At 45.9% G+C, this 17,729-nt stretch overlaps 1 protein-coding gene across 1 annotated transcript in view; it reads right to left on the bottom strand.

Moving 5' to 3' along the window:
• SHC4 (SHC (Src homology 2 domain containing) family member 4) overlaps positions 1–17,473 on the bottom strand; it is a 112,206-nt gene extending 94,733 nt beyond the window's left edge. The window contains exon 1 of the mRNA XM_015558911.1: positions 16,772–17,473. Within this exon, the coding sequence (XP_015414397.1) occupies positions 16,772–17,434 (663 nt within the window). The 5' untranslated portion in view covers positions 17,435–17,473. The remainder of the gene's footprint in view (positions 1–16,771) is intronic.
• Positions 17,474–17,729: the final 256 nt, after the last annotated feature.

The raw sequence follows: 17,729 nt of genomic DNA, 5'->3' as shown, positions 1-17,729 counted from the left end.
TCAGCTGCCTCTGAACCAGCCATTCCCATCATATTTAACGGTCTCTGTCCATAGTATCATTTCCTTTAACATTCTTCTGAAACTCCATGTCCTCCAGAAAGTCCTCTGATCCTCCCACTGAAGAAATGAGATAGACAATTCAACCATCACCAAAAATCATCCTTTCCACAATCTAAGCTGACAGGCTTTGAAGTGGTCCAGGGATGGGCTGTTGTAAGGCTCTGCACAGCTCTGGGATGTAACACTGTGTGATGACCTGCCTTTGCCTCATCCATCTTAAACCATGAGCTCCTAGGAGGTCGGGCAGAGACTCTGGGTTGCCTACCTCTATCCTTTCCCTGTATTTCCTTTCTTCTTTTGTTCCTTACTAATAGAATCTCCACGTACCCAGCTTAAAAACTACCATTTCCTAGCTTCCCGTGAAGGCAGGAGACCAATGGGATGTAAAGAATGTCGTTGGATTCCAGGAAAGCCTCTTAACAGGGCTAACTCAGCCCTGAAGTGCACCATTTTTGTCCTTGCTCATTCCCTGCTGCCTGGAAAACGGGCATGATGGGGGATGATGCTCCAGTGGCCGCGTTGCAATCTTGAGTGAGCTTGAGGATGGGAGCTATGGGTTAAGGATGGCCAAACAAAAAGATGGGGGGAGCCTGGGTTATTGATAACTGTGGGACCACTATGTATGGAGCTCAGGCCTACCTACCTATGGACTTCTTTTACGTGAGCCAAAAAGTAAACCTCTGTCTTGTTTAAACTCCAGTTATTTGAGTCTTTGTAAAAACCTATTCCGAAGAGATACAGAGGCCTTTTGACCTGTGTTTTGCAGATGATGGTCTGGGAGTCAGGGCTCCGCTGTGGCTCCCTTCCTACCAAATGAGTTTTGGGAAAAGGTTTAAGACTAGAATCAGTTCAGCAGTTCTTCCATTGATTTTCCTACATACCAGCAAAAGTAACATCTTAAACGTAGTAATCTCTTTTATCTGAAAGAGAGATTTTATATCATAACACCTTAACTGGAGGTCTCCTACTTGACAACTTCAAGTGTCCTAACCATGACTGAGAATTCAGAAGTAACTGCCCAAACAGATGTTCCAACTAAAGCAAATGCGTGTGTTTTTCCCTAGGAGAGCACTTTGGCCCTTCATTCAGAGCCCATGTCCTCTAGATGTGGTTTTAACAGGTTGTCTTCTCAGGACTCAGAAGCCCAAATTGAAGTTTTGGGTTCTCCTTGGGATAGGCTTGCTGTCAAAAGCAAGGAGCGATAGCTGACTGAGCAGAAGGAATCCAAAAAATTACACAAATATAGACATACATTTTTCAAGCTCTTCTATTTGGGGACCCAGCGTTCAGGGGCAACTAGCCCATCATACTCATTAGCTCCCGAAAGTCTGCCCTGCTCCCAGCACAGCACCATGACCATTGAAGAGTGAAAGCTCATTCAATCTGTATTCACTCAAAGGCAGTTCCTAGACCCAAGAAAGTTGAAAGCATGCATCCACACAAAATCTTATACGTGAATGTTCAGAGCAGCATTATTTATAAAAACCCCAAAGTAGAAACAACCCAAATGTCTATCAACTGGTGAATGGATCAACAAAATGTGGACCATTATTCGGCCATAAAAAGAAATGAAGGTCCTAGTGGTTGAGCATCAACCTATGGGCCAGGAGGTCATGATTCAATTCCCTATCAGGACACATGCATGGGTTTCGGGCTCGATCCCCAGTAAGGGGCATGCAGGAGGCAGCCGATCAATGATTCTCTCTCATCATCTCTCTCTCCCGTTCCCTTCCTCTCTGAAATCAATAAAGTATATTTAAAAAAAAAAAGAAATGAAGTATAACACATGCTACCACATGGATTAGTCTTGAAAATATTTATGCTAAGTAAAAGAAGCCAGGCCCAAAGGACAACATATTATATGACTACTTTTATATAAAATGTCCCAAATAATTGAATCCACAGAGACAGAAAATTGATTAGTAGCTTCTAGGGGTGGAGGTGGGTCTTAGAGAGTGACTACTATTGGGTACTTGGCTACTTTTTGGAGTGCTGAGGATGTTCCAAAATTAGATAGGGGTTATGGTTGCCCTACTCTGAGAATATACTTAAAACCACTAAATGATACACCGTAAGGGTGAATTTTATTTATTTATTTATTTTTAAAATATATTTTATTGATTTTTTACAGAGAGGGAGAGGGGTATAGAGTCCGAAACATCGATGAGAGAGAAACAACGATCAGCTGCCTCCCGCACACTCCCTACTGGGTATGTGACCACAACCAAGGTACATGCCCTTGACCAGAATCGAACCTGGGACCCTTGAGTCCACAGGCCGACTCTCTATCCACTGAGCCAAACCAGTTAGAGCTGTAAGGGTGAATTTTATGGTGTGTGAATTATATCTCAATAAAACTGTTACAAAAATAAAACAGAGATCTAGATTTACAGTGGCTCTCAACCTTCTGGCCCTTTAAATACAGTTTCTCATGTTGGGACCCAACCATAAAATTATTTTCGTTGCTACTTCATAACTGTAATGTTGCTAGTGTTATGAATCGTAATGTAAATATCTGATATGCAGGATGGTCTTAGGCGACCCTTGTGAAAGGGCCGTTCGACACCCAAAGGGTTCGCGACCCACAGGTTGAGAACTGCTGATCTAGAGACAAAATTGTCATTTCCCTTCCAATCAGTTATCAAACATCTTTGAAGAGAAAGAAGCCTATAATCTTCATTACACAGAGGTTTCCATGTCAGTAAAAAATTTAAGTTGTAGAAGATTGACTTCTAAAGGGGGAAGCTTCCGTTACCTGAGAAACCCCATGATGTCCTGGCGGTGTCAGCTCAATGAGCTTGACTGTATCAGGATTCCTACCAGTGGGTATTGACAGCATCTGTGGGCACATCATTCAGGAGAAACAGCCCTCTCAGCTCACTTAAACAGTTGGGTGATGACTCATAGAGCTTCTGCCCTTTCACTTTTTTCAGAGTTGCTCAGTGTGTACAGGAAACATTAACTCACTAGCCGGTGAGCCACATCAAACCTTTCTGGAAGTCAGCAGGCTATAAATCATAAATAAATATATTATCCGTGAGTGTGCACATTACGCTTCCTGGAGGCCTCCAGGATCAATACGCACTCCTTGCCAAGCCCAGGGGCCTCCCGCAGCAATGCTGACATCCTACCCACCCTTCCTCTTCCTTCTCCCACCCCCCTCCTCCTTCCGTCCCCAGAATCTCTCCTTGGTTTCCCATTGGGGTTTGCTGCGTGGCGCTCTCCCTCCTCAATGATCATCTTTGCTCTCTGTGCAATACTTTCTGAACATTCCCTCCTCAGAGCCCTGTCCCTGAACTCGGTGCAGCGGTACGGTGCTTGCAGTCTTCGTCTTTCTTTTCACAGAACTTTGCAACTTATTACTGCTTGTCATACGAGATAAAGAATTGAAGATCTGGTGCTGAATAAGGGTTTCTTTGTTTCTAAGGGAACAGCTCACAGCTACTCCTGATAGGTTAACATAGTTTTTAAAACGTATCTCTGTATTTGAAGGGATTGCGAAGAGATCCGTGAGATAACTTAGGTCCTGAGAGTCCAGCATTATGCAGACAGGTATTAGCTCCCGTGGGCTGTCTACTCAGCATGTGTATGTTGGGGAGTGGGGGTGGGGTGCAGTTAAAGCTACTCTGAAAAGTTTTAGGTATTTATTTCAAACGTTCAGCACGTTTAAAATATTTTCTTTTCAAAACAAACACTCATTCCAAGCATCTCTTCATCTAGCCAGAATTAGTATCTTTAACATCATTTCAGAAACCAACAGAAAACCAGAATGAAAATAGACGCGCTTCTGGTCAGCATTCTCCTCCATCCCACCCACAGGTCCCATCTTGGCCGCAGCACTCGCCTGTGTTCTCTCCGCCAAAGCCATGCAGGTCAGTGGGCGGGAGAGAGCATGCATTTTGTTGAGTAAAGTACCTTGGTTTCTGGCAGACGATGTGTAAAACTCAGTTTTGGCTGGAGCATATTTCCAATTGTTAATGTTATCCCATCTGAGAAAGATATGCAATTTTTTCCAAATGACAAGTAAAAGCTGCTGATAACAAACTACATCTACTCCTGTAACAAACTTGTTCTATTCGTTTAATGCTTACAAAATGTTGTGAAGATACAAATGGCACCCTAGGAAATGCAGGCTGCTGTTAAAAGAAACAAAAAACAGAGGGTCTCCACTTAGTCTGAAGCTGGTAGAATGATGTTGGCTGTGGGTTTTCTTTGCAAAGGGAAAGGCTTAGGGTCAGAGATGAGTTTCTAAATTTAAACCTCTCTAGTTGCTGATTCAGTTTCATCTTCTGAAAACAGGGTCTTGGACAGGATTCTGCAGGGCAGTCGGATACCTGCTGTATCCCTAGCTGTGTTTTGTATTTTCCAGTTTACCTGGGGACACTCTATATAGCACTTTCTCCAAACAGAAACCGTTTGGAGACTAAGAACAAGAGTATTCATTAAACAGTGTCTGCTCTTCAAGGGCTAGATGCTGTTGTCAAGTTTAGTGGGGGGAAATATGTAGAATGTAAAACACACTCATTGATTACAACTGTGCAACAAAGCTTTTGAACGTGATGCCAAAAATCAGAAATGTATTGTGAGACATGTCAACAGAACCAAGTTGCTGAACTGTTAGCACCCAATACTACAAAAAGCTGTGATTGGGTTTCCATTTAACCAATTTGCTTCGGCCACCAGGCGGCTAGAACGTCCACACCTTCTGCTGCCACCATGTGAATTGTGGACGTACCAGGAATCCCACTGTATTGGTGCCACACCAGTACCAGTATATGGCAATTGTAATGGCCAATGAAATCATATGATTTAGGTAGATATTAAACAAACTGATAAAATATGAGTGCAGATTTCCATAAAAATTAAGTCAAAACCTTTGGAAAGACTTTATGAAGGCAAGTTGCTTTAAAAAAATAATGTAGGTGTGGATAAGACAACTCTAAAAAGATTTTAAGAATAAAACTGATTCTGCACTCAGGTTGCTTTGAGGATATCTCCAAGATCTCACTTTAAAAAAACTAAAAAGAGGAATGTTGATAAGAAACTATGGGTAGAATTCGTGCAAGAGCAATGAAAGGGGATATTAATCATTGCATTTACAAAACTGAGAGAAAGGCCTCGACTTTACAAAACAAAAGCACATTTATATACGTTTAATTTAAGTGTCAAAAGAACATATGGAACAACTTCATCAGAGAAGAGGCCTCTACTATATTGTACTAAGTAATGCTCCATTCTTCTACCCTCGAAAATCACCTAACATCTACCTGCCTTACTGGGACAGTTGTCAGATTAGGAAAGATGCCCAATCGCCTGGCTTGGCGCACAAAGTGCTCACAGGCCCAAGGCTCTCCTAACTCCGCTGGACACCACCCTCTCTTCAGTGACTCTCTGCGACATCAAGTTCAATGTATCAGAAATCAAACATCTCATCTTCTCAACACTGTCCTCCTCCTGTGGTCCTCCAGGTCTTTTACTGGCATGTTTCCCCACCCCAACCCAAGCCTTTTACTCAAAAGCTCAGGCAGGTTGGATTGGAAACTGCCCTTCCTCTTTGCCCTCTTCATCAAATTTTTCTTCCTTAATATCTCTACCAATGTTTCTTAACTTCACTTCCTCTATGAAGACCCTGATATAGATACTTGTCACCTTGATTATGGCTGTAACAGCCTTTGAACAGATTCCCCACCTCCAGTCACTCACTCCCTTCACTACACAAATAAACCCTGATGCCTCTTCTTAAACATCTAATAAACTTCTTAGCCTGATATCTAAGGTCTGCTATAATCTGGCTCAGATCTTAGTTTATTATCTACCATTTTTTCCCAAGCAGCTTCTACTCTAACCAAACTAAAATCAGTGCTCTCCCTTGTATGTAAACCATATTTCCTCCATGTGGAATGCCCTTTTATAAATATACTAGAGGCCCATTGCACAAAATTCGTGCATGGGTGGGGTCCCTAGGCCTGACTGGAGATCAGGGCCAATCAGGGCCAGGCCGATCAGGGCTGGGCCGGGCGCGGAAGGAACAGACACTAATGCCACCATCATCAGCACACCCACTACCATGCGATTCCCTGCCTCACCCCTTCCTCCTTCCCTTGCTGCCATGCCACCACTGTGACAGGCTGGCGGTGGGCCGATCAGGGCCTGCCAGCCACGGGGAGGGATGGGGCACAGGAGGTTGGCTGCTGACCCCAAGGAGGCAGCCAGCCCTTGGACCCCTGGGCTCTTGGCTGGGGGGAGGGACCGCAGAAGGTCAGCCAGCCAGGGGAGGTTGGCTGTGGGAACCCACTGACAATTTGAATATTTGCTGTAGGCATACATCATTTTCTACCATGTGTTATGATTACTCATCTCCCAGTTTCAACTGAGAGTTTCACAAAGTGTGTTTGACAAAACAGTAGTTCCAGACAAAAGCTGAACAATAAATTTGAAAATGCTGCCTGCTCTAGTCCCCACCTTAGGAATTTCAGTGCGGATGAAGAAAAATGAATATGTATGATAAATGTCTAAAGGTGGAATTAGCAGGACTTGAAAACTGGAGGCTGTGAGGGTAAGACAGAATGAGTGGTCTAGAACAGTGGTCGCCAACCTTTCAGACTTCACAGACCACCAGTGGTCTGCTGACCACCGGTGGGCGACCGCTGGTCTAGAATGACATTCGGATTTCTGACCTGAACAGCTGGGAACTGCCATTCACTGAGAACTCAAAAGGAGGGAGCGGAGGGCCAGTATCCAATGATGTCTGGCTTGCAACAGTTAAATTTAATATCTTAGTGGAGAGTGGCAGTAAGAAGATAAAAGGCCAAACCCATGGCTTTCTTGGTTCTCATCTTCCTTGAATAAACCCTGAGTTCTGACATAGTTTTGTCCAACCTCTTTCTCCTCGAAACTCTCCCCTCCTTCCCCATCTTCTCTCCATCCTGCTCCTCATGCTGCTAGTTCTGTCCCTGATGCCTTCTATTCCTCTGCCTCCATGAAATACCTAAAGGCGGCACACTCTAAGCCTCTCCTCTTCTTGCTCCACACCCTCATTTGCGTTAGCCTTGTTCACTCCCGGTGTCTTGATGATCACACCAGAAAAAATGATTTCTCTTCAGCCCTACCTATTCGACGTCCTCCAGGAGATTCCCACCTGGATGCTTTGAAGTCACCTTGAATGCAACACATGCAAAACGGAACTCACCCCCAAATGCTTCCTGCTCCCCACTCCCTCCTCTGATGGGTCGCTCATCTTTCCCCATTGCTATTGCCACTGCCTTTGTTCCCAAACGGCTTCGCCCCTGAGCTCCCTTTTCCCAGTCACTCTCCTTTGGGGTCCTCTCTGAGCACTGCAGCCCATATACTCTTTCTAAAACAAACCTCTGAGTTTATCATTCCCCTATTTAAAAAAAAATCCATAGTTTTCTGTTGGAAAACCCAACTTTTCAGACATTATACAACTTTGTAATAGCATCCGTTCATCTTATTTTCCCTCAGACCTCCTACAGATACCCCATGCCCTCTCCCACCAAGTCAAATTGCTCACTCCTTCCTAAACGCATCCTCCACTTCCCACCTCCGTGCCTCCCCTCCTGTCAGTGTCTTTGCCCAGAATGCTCTTCCTCCATCTCTGCCTGTGAAAACACAAATGATTTAGTTAAGACTCAGTGAAGATGCCGCCTCCTTCATGAAACCTTCTCTAACCACCTCAAATGGAAGGAGTTCACTTTCTTCCTCAACTCCCACAGGCTTTACTGGCATCATTTTGGCGTCATTTATTATACACTGACCAACATCATAGACATGTGTGTGGACATCTTTGTTCTCCTCTCACCTTCCACATTAGAACCTCCTCATGCAGGAATTATGTCTTATTCAGAAAAGGTACTAGAAGAGCCTGGCCTGGGAGTCAGGAGACCTGAGTCTTAGTCCTTGCCCTGCCGCTGATGAGCCCTGTGACCTCGGAGAGCTTAGCTTGCCATGAAACAGAACTTTGCAGTCTAATATATCAGTCTGTGTCCCGAGTCCAGGGTTAAAGGAACCATGTGAGGAGAGGGGAAGGAGGCAACGCTTTTCAAGGCCTTAGAGTTGGCAGAGGTGAAAAAAAAATCAAGTTTGAATTATACATCTCGCCATTTCCTAATGAATGATTCATAGAAATTATGATCTGACGACACTGAGGGGAAAATCCAATTTCTGAGGTTGTCCTCACTGCCCTTGGGCTTTTTCCTCAGGTTGCTTGCTTCCCGGCACTTCTTTCCTTCTAACTAGAGGGTGTTTCCAATCCCCAAACAAACCCTTCTAAAAAGTTACTTATAAGTTAGTTGTTAAAAATCTTAATGCATTTCCTATGAAATGAAGGTCTGGACAATGGTAGGATGTCATGGTTAGGATACCAAGCTAGCCTGGAAACGGCCTTTAGCCCAGAGGGCACCTGAGGTCAAAACTGCTGCCAGTTCCTGATCTACAAGTAAGCACTGGTAGCACATGGCTAATCAGCCCCATGGTCATTCCCATCACTTGAGATCCCCATGTGGAAGCCTGAGGAGTATTGTTTGGGTCAGGGTAAGAGAGTGAACTATAATATTTAGAGAATCTGTGGGTTTAAAGAAGAAAATTTGAGAAAATTAGAAGGAGCTTAGGTTGATTTTTCAGACTAATCAATTGTCTATTCTTCTATTCACTGTTTCCTCCTAATGCACATCCCAGGCTTATGCACTTCGTCCCGCGAACTCAGGGTTTCTCGGGGCCTCGGCAGTACTATTGGCACTCTGGGCCTGAGAATTCTGTGTTCTGTCTCCATGAGTGGGCTGTCCTTTCCTTTGTGTCTTCCTGTTGTGTCCTCCTACCATTGTCACCTCCTTTGTTTGCCAGCTGCTTCCGGATTTCCCATTAACTTGCATAACCCATCTGTCCTCCCTACCTTCAGGGGCAGGAAGTGGGAAGAAGATGGCTAGCTGATACTGGTGGTGTCTGACCATGATGAACCCTCAACCTGCACCCTGGGGCCAGATCCCAGGCAAGTGGCCAGGCCTCCTAAGGGGAGTGGCTGGAGAGGCAGCTAGCCAGGCTAAATTCTCAGCAAAGGGCTCCCAGAATTGGGAGAGATTCTAGTGTGAAAATGGAGCCTAGATCCAGGGGTGCCTCCCATCTAACTATCAACATTCTTAACAATGAACTGAAGACCAGAGGCCATTTTCCCATTTGGGGACATAAAATGAGACCCCTGTTCACTATGTGATACCAGTTAGAGGTTTGGAGATGAATAATGACCAAAATTAAAGCAGGAAATGACTTGGTGTTAGATTTCATAATATTTTTAATGGCCCTAGCCCAGGGGTGGGCAAACTTTTTGACTCAAGGGCCACAATGGGTTCTTAAACTGGACCGGAGGGCCGGAACAAAAGCATGGATGGAGTGTTTGTGTGAACTAATATAAATTCAAAGTAAACATCATTACATAAAAGGGTACGGTCTTTTTTTTTTTTTAGTTTTATTCATTTCAGTTTGCCCATGGCTGCCCTACCCGGTTTGGCTCAGTGGGTAGAGCACCAGCCCATGAACCAAAGGGTCCTGAGTTTGATTCCAGTCAAGGGGACATACCTTGGTTGGAGGCTTGATCACTAGCCCTTGCTGGGGTGTAAGTGGGAGAGATGTAAGAGATGTTTCTCTCTGTCTTTCTCCCTCCCTTCCACTCTCTCTAAAAAAAATCAATGGAAAAATATGCTCAGGTGAGGATTAACACAAACATACATTTTTTAATGTCATCTTGTACACCTAAGTTTATGGTTGCAAATTTATACAAACTCATCATCATTGCTATGATATCAATAAATTTCTGTTATTCTGACTTCAACCAATGTTCTCAATCAACATTCCAGCTCTTTGAGACCTGTCGACTTTTCCAAATACCCCCCTTGCAAAACCCTCCCATCGCATGTACCAGCTCTATGTGGGCAGCAGCGAGGCCTGTATCTTTTGGTCTCCATGATCTTAATATGTCAATGCAAATATGACCAGATCCCTGAGCTCCAAAGCTTGTATCTTTTAGGAGAGGGGAGGAAACGCCAGCTACCTCACATGCCTGCAGCTGGTGCGAAGGGGTGAGGAGTCACCTTGCTTCATGAGCTGTGCGCAACATTTTATCACTGTCCTCGAGATGGGGCTGTCACATTGGGAACTGTATTGGGAACAGGGTTGATTCAATATAATCATAGTGACATGATATTGGCTTTAAAGCGGTATGAAAATGGAAACAAGACGACAAGCCATACTGAGGAGACAAGCCCAAAGGGTTGTGGAAGATGAATGAAATGTTGTACAAGTACTGGTCCAACAAGGACATGTTCCCACCCATACACAAAAAGGTGGACTTGGTAAAAGCAATGCACTTTGGGCTCCTTGCCGCTCCTTCCTTGCTCCTTTTCCCTTCTCACTGATTTTTAAATACAGTTTTCCTATTAGAAAAAATGTTTTCATTCTGGTCTTTTAAAAAGCACACGCACAGCATTTTAATCAAGCAGACACATCTGCATTGCATGTTCAGGGAGTGGGGGAAGGTGAACAAGGTAAGGGTAGAAAATAGAGCATCGTACACAGTTCATGTCTGGGCTCCACCACTAAGTTGCTGTGTGCATGGGGCACTTTACATCTCATATCCTCTGTTTCTTCAACTAAAAATAAGGTTTGAACTTGGTCATCTCTAAGACTCTTCTTTTAGTTAACATTCTAGTGGCCAGGGGTGGTCAAGGACTGGACAGATCAAACCATGTGTGAGGGTTTAAAGAGAACAACAGGCCTGGTCCCCATGACTCAGTGTCAACCTATGAACCAGGAGGTCACGGTTTGATTCCCAGTCAGGGCACATGCCCGGGATGCGAGCTCAATCCCCACTGTGGGGCCTGCAGGAGGCAGCCGATCAATGATTCTCTCTCATCGTTGATGTTTCTATCTCTCTCTCCCTCTCCCTTCCTCTCTGAAATAAAAAAAAGAAAATGTTTTTGTTTTTTTTTAAAGAGAGAGAATAACAGGAACAACAGGTCAAATCTGCCAGGGTTTTCCTAAGCTCTAGCAGAATCCAGTCCTACATCTACTCCAAGAAAGAAAGAGGAGAAACAACACAATATTCTCAAGGCCAAATTGTCAGTTTCAGCTGGAATTATTTCCTCCCACCCCTTCTACCTCCTTTTTAACCACCAGTGACTTAGAACAGAGGGAAATTAGCAGTGGGCTGTGAGTGCCTGACCCACACCTCTCAGGTCTGCCTTGATTTCGCATGGACCGTGGGACTGTCTCTTCAGGGATTTCCTGGAGTTACAAATCTCCCTCTTTCAAGGTTAGAGTTACCAGACTGCCTGTGTGTGTAGCAGGGCCTTTTTCTCTTAGCATGTTGTCTATAGAAAACAGAGAAAGGTTAACTCACTCCGGCTGCTTCTACAGTCCTCAGGTTGAACACCGAGCCCCAACCTGGCCTGGCTGATTAGACCACGTGAGTGATGCCAAGTTCTCAGGATCCCAGCCACCATCATTCACCCTGGCCTGCCCTGGACCAGCCTGCCCTCCGCCCCCCACCCACACCCCCCATAATCCTACACGCAGATGCTATTCCACAACCTGACTCCTCTCTCACTATTTCTCTGAAATTGACCACCTGCTTGACTGGTGAAGCCAGCTCAGTGTTAGTAAGAGGGTGCCAAGGGCATTCCTTCTCCTCTCTATTAACAAAGAGACGTAAAAAGTTATTTCCTTCAGGAAACTGGCCTGAATCTGTTTTCTAACCAAAAGAGATCCTCAGAGAAGGATACTTAAGATCAGTGGGAAAGGAGACCTGGCATCTCCGGATCTCAGGCAGCATTTGGTTCAAACTTCTTGTTTTAAATCTGAGAAAAGCAGAGAGGTAAGGTGACTCACCCAAGGTCACACAGCTATTTAATGTGAGGGCCGTTACTCTAACCCAGATCTTGTCACACCTAGATCTGTGCACTCCTGTGAAAAAGATACTTGGGCAGACAGAACATTGTAGCTCTGTGGACTACATCTAATCTAGACAACAGACAGCACTAACCTATTAGCTCAGCATTAAAACACAGCATTAGACACAGTAGGATAGACAGTAAGAGTATGCTGTGATATTTACAAAGGAAGTAAAGAAAATACCTCAATACAAATTTGTATTTGCATACAAAGCTGATGAGCCCGATACCCAAGACCGTCTATGTGGGCAAACACATTGCAGTTAATGTTCTGGGGGGCTGTTATGACTGAATTACATCGCCCAAAAAGGTAGGTTGAAGTCTTAACCCCAAGAACCTGTGAATGTGACCTTATTTGGTGGTAGAGTCTTTGCAGATGTAATCAGGTTAAGAGGCAGTCATGCTGAATTCATATGGGCCCTACCCCAGGATCTGGTGTCCTTATAAGAAGAGGGAAATTTGAACATGGACACACAGGAGAGAAAGCCACGTGAAGAGGAGGCAGAGATTAGAGTCATGTATTCACAAGTCAAGGAATGCCAAGGACTGCTGATTTCAGAGTTCTAGTCTCCGGAATTGCAAGAGAATAACTATCTGTTGTTGTAAGCCACCCAGTTTGTGATATTTGTCACCGCCACCCTAGGACAATAACACGGTCTAAGGAATTGGTTGGGCTGGGCTGAAGTGAGGAGACTGAAATCATGCAAATGAATGCGACCCAGCAAGCTCTAAGGGCCGTTCCTGTAATAAAGCTCCCCGGCACAGTGTGGTCCTCCACACACACTACTCCACTCGCACACTTCCAGGACGCCTGGAAGGAGACGAGCAACGAAGGGAGACAAGCCTGGGTTTGAATCCTGTCTGCTACTTGCGTTGTAAAGGGCAGATAACCGACTTCTGGGGTCTCAGTGCCCTCACTTGGAGAAGGCAGCCTCCCTCCGAGGGTCAGTGTGAGAACTACTATGTTCACCTGTCGCAGCAGGGTTTCTCTGTCTTTGCTCTATGTGGTCTTTGAACTAAATTACAGGCAATTTGGGGGGTTGGGGATGGGAAAGTTTAAAACACTTCCCACTGGAGAAAGGAGCATACAGTCATTCAACGCTGGTGCTGGGGGGCACCGTGAAGGCCATCAAGACCAAGCCGCTCATTTTAGAGATGAGCACACCCATCACGTTGTATGTTTTCCACACTCATCACAGACATGGGGGGCACCTGGGAGGCCTCCAGGTGGATGTCTGCTGATGGGTGAAGTGACGTGGGGAGACCTCAGGAAAAAAATGAGACTTAATCTTATGGCGAAAATAAACCATTTGGCATCGTGGGGCAGACTTCACTCACCTCACTACTTTGCTCAGACCTGGCTGGCTGTTTCTGGCCCAGCACCTCTCAAAGGATGACTTGCTAGCCATCTTCCTTGAGTGACCTCCAGGGTGTGCAAGGCCTGAGCTTAAATGAAAGTGACTAGAAATTAGGTGCTTAGGATTTCTAAGTATTTTCAGCTGTCTAACTGATTCTACGTCAAGAGACCAAAAGAAGAGTCATTTTTAAAAAGGGTATTTAACCCAAAGTCAACTGTAACTTAGAGGGCAAATACAGTTCCTATTGGAAAAATAAAATGTGCAAGGAAACAAAATGAACTATGCCATTTTTAGCCCCCGCAAAATATACCTGCCAGCCCCACCTAGGCCACTGCCTTTCTTACTTCCCCTGCTGTATTGCTCTCCTAACACCTACTACACATGACATATTCTATTGACTTGCTTATTCAATATTCAACCAGAGCCCATCTCTACTTCCTAGAATGTAAGTTCCACCAAGGCCCAGACCTGGTCTCTTTTATTCACATATGTATCCCAAGGGCCTGTCACATAAATTGGTTCACAATATATATTCGTTGAATACATGAGTGAATGAATAAACAAGTAAGTTTTGGTGGGGAGGGGACCAGTCATATGATGCGGATGAGGAAGTGAAATATGTGGCCGCCTCTTGCCTATAAAATCTGTTCTATGCAACCCGCCATTAAGAATATCCCTGTCACTTCTAAGCCTTGCTTCCACCATCACCGAGTAACCTTTGGTTTAAGTCTTCCTATGTACCTGTTCCTATATAGGGATCACAATTTTGGTTTGGTATTTTTCACTGTACATTAATAGGTTTTCATTTAATTTTTTTTTAATTGGTTCACATCTCAAAGAATCCTGAGGAACAGAATCTCCACCACGATGAAAACCTGTGGTGAAAAGAGCCCAGAATGGCCCGCAAGGGGGTTCTAGATCTGTCCTTTTGACTTCTGTGTGACCTTTAAAAAATCACTTATCTGGGCTTCAGTTTCTCTGTAGAGGCATTGAACTTGATCACTTCTGAGCCCCTGCCATCTTTCAAAGTTAGGATTCTATAAAAATTATTAAAGTAAGCTCTTCTGTGTATTTTGACTTCCTAAGAGAGGTGTCAACTGGTACCTCACATCACTGTCTAATGGCAAAATAGGATGATGGGTCATGGGTCAGCACTCTTCCTGGGGTCGGTTGTCATCCCAGGGAAAGACAGAGGGGCTACTCATTAAAAATGCAAAATGCCAGTGGAGGCACTCGCCAGGGACAATGGAGAGCACACAGCAACTCTTGCCATTTAAAATGGTACAGGTGGTGCCGGGGTGTGGGGACGTGGAAGGCGGTACCAGAGGGGAGGAAAGGCAGGGCAGAAGGTAGGGGATGTCTCGGGGATGGGAAGGCAGGTGCCAAGACCATGGGTTTGGAGAGGCAGTCATTTTCCTGTTAGGACCACGCAGACACTTATCCTTGGCAAATGAGACTGTGCCCATGAACTTTTAGTAGATACATGAAGCTATTTCCAGTATGAGTCATGTCATTGTGGAGGAGTGCAAGAGCTGAGTGTCCCATAAGTTCATCTTCCTTAGAGGTTTTAATTATCCATCTTCCAAGGCTGCCCCAAGCCTGCTGCTCTCTTTGTAACCCTCTCAATGTTCGTTATTGGTCTTCCTAGAGATCTTAATTGCCTGTTTATAATATAGTTATGGGGCTAGCTCTGAAATTTACACCTTCACATGAAACTCCTCACCTGAGTGCTAGTCTTATGTGACAGCCTACCTACAAATAAGTGCCACATGGATAACACCACTTTAAATGTAACATGTCAAGGGCAAACGTAGCATGAGTCTCCCCAATTCACTCGGCTTCTATCACTGGCTTCACTACTCTTATTCTGAGACTTAAGTCTGAAGGTATTTTTCACTCCTCACAACCCCTTTCATCAGCCTTTCCCCCAACTTCCATAAACAAGAAGCACAAACTCGCCAATCTGCCCACTGCTCAGTAAATGTTGACTATTCCGTGATTTGTATTATGAGCTGAAATGATCTGACCCATCGCCCAAAGCTGCTGAGGCTCCTCACAGTCTCTCTCACACTCATCTCCTTCCTCTCATCGCTACCTTCATCCATGTTTTCATCCTTCTTTCCTGAACTTTCTTTCTTATTGACCTTCCAATCTCCAATTTCTCCTGGCTTCAATTCATCACAAATAAATCCACAGGTTGATCTTTTTGAAACCACTTTGGTGAAGTCACAGTTTACCTACAAACCTACAAGGGATCTAGTCAGTGTTTAGAAACTCCTCATTCGACATCTAAGAGCTTTCTGTGGTCAACGGCTCCCTTCTTCCCAAGCTACCCATGATCTATACTGGCCTCTTTCTGACCCGTATTTGTTTGAGCCCCAGCTATGTACCACCCCTCATTACAGCATGCCCCTTCTCTCAGGAAAGCCCAGTCTCTGTGATGCTGGCCTGCAGCCACCACAGTCACACCTGCCTTTAGGCTGTGCTCATTCATATTCTTGCCCTGCTAGGAATCTCCTCCCCTCTGCCAATCCAGATGTGTTCTCTCTTCTAAGATGCACCTTCCCCTGAAGGGGCCTCCTGAATAAATCCCAGATCACAACCTTCTATCTTGCTGAATTCCCTCAGCCTTCTCACACTAGGTATCTATTACTAGGTATCTCTCTCTTTTTATTTCACATGCACTCATCGATCTCCTCAATTGAAAGGTGAGCTCCAGAAGGGCAAGGACCAAATCTACTTCTTTCACCCAGACCTGGACTGGGCAAGAGCAGATGCAAAGCCAACAGGGACCTTGGCTTTGCACACAGCTCCTGGACAAGTCGCACTTGCCTCAGTGCAGGCAATAAATGCAAAAATGCGCACCAAAGACCTAAGACTGGCTCCTCATACAAGACTAGAGACTTGGCCATGTTTTGAGAAGTGCTTGTTAAATGCTAAATTGAAATTTAAAGTATAATTCAAGTTCCTTACACAGCATGTATTCCTCTAGCACAGAAATCTCTCCCGAAGTACAATGGCCATTATAACCTACCAGGTCTCAATCACTAATCAGATTTGAAATTCTGGACTCTTCTTGGCCAGAATGCTAGGTCCAGTGAGGACAAGAAGGCGCTATCTTCGCTGTCCCGATCAGAAGTTGCCCCACACCTGGCAACTACCCTAAGTTAGCACTAGTCCATGCCCTTGAAGCAAAGTTGTGCGACTCCAGTACAAGGCAGGTATTTGCAGAGCAAACCGGGCCCCCCTCCTGCCCTGGTCCAGGTGCACAATGCCCTGTCCAAACCTAGTCCACAGCCCCGTGATGTGCGGCCCCTCGCAGAAAGCAGAGAAGAGGCCCCTGTCTGTCCCCAGGAGCCCGCAGGCGTGCAGAGAGGGAGACGGAAATGGACTCACCTTCACAGAGTAGTTCATGCCCATCCCCAACAGGTGCTGCAGGAAGTGCCTGTCCTGCCTGCTCCCGGGGGTCGGGTCCCCAGGGCCCGGGAGGGGGCAGGCATCGGGAGTTAGGGCGCTTGCCCTGCGCCCCACCACGTCCTGCTGCTGCGGAGGTGCAGACCCGGACCTATTTAGACCGTTTTCGGGTGAAGCCGGGCTGCTGGGAGCCGGCTCCTGGCTTTCCTGGAGCTTCAGCCGGGGCACCTCTTTGGTCCCCAAGCAAAAGTTTTTCAGACTCAGCAAGGTGGCTGGGTTGGCCAGCTTCACGCTGGCCATCCGCGGGATCAAGGTGCACAGTGGGGTGGGGCTCTCCTGGGACGGCGAGGGGGCATCTTCAGCCGGCAAGTGAGGGGCCAGGGCGGGGTAGGGAGGCTGCGGGGAGCCCTTGTTCCCGACGGAGCCTCCGGGGCTGCCTTCGTCCAAGGACGTGACGGACTCGTTCCGAAAGCGGCTGTACTTGGCCCTGTGCAGCATCCCGGGGTGCCCGAGGAGTCCTACATGCAGCGCGAGTCCTGCCCAGCCGTCCGGGCTGCGTTCTCGCATAGCCGTGGCAGCGCGGGGACTGGACCCTGTGGCATCAATCGCCGCTCGTCTGCTAGATAACCGGTGCGGAAAGCACATGTCTCCACGCCCCGTGCGGCCCGCGGCGGCCACCTCTTCGGCTCGTATTTTATCCTGATTGCTTCTATAAAGACTGGGTGGAAAGAGATTGACTAAAGAACTTACATGCATATATGCATAACCCATGGACACAGTAGTGTGGTGAAGCCTGGGGTAGGGGAGGGGGCAGATGTGGGCCAGAAGGGGTCAATGGGGCAAAGGGGACATCTTTAACACCTTCAACAATAAAGATAAATTTAAAAGGAGACCCTCTCTCCAAGTAAGGTCACCTTCTGAGGTGCTGAAGGTTAGGACT

The sequence above is a fragment of the Myotis davidii genome, unplaced genomic scaffold, assembly GCF_000327345.1.
Source record: "Myotis davidii unplaced genomic scaffold, ASM32734v1 scaffold132, whole genome shotgun sequence".
Classification (NCBI taxonomy): domain Eukaryota; kingdom Metazoa; phylum Chordata; class Mammalia; order Chiroptera; family Vespertilionidae; genus Myotis; species Myotis davidii.
This window is presented reverse-complemented; position numbering and strand designations above follow the sequence as displayed.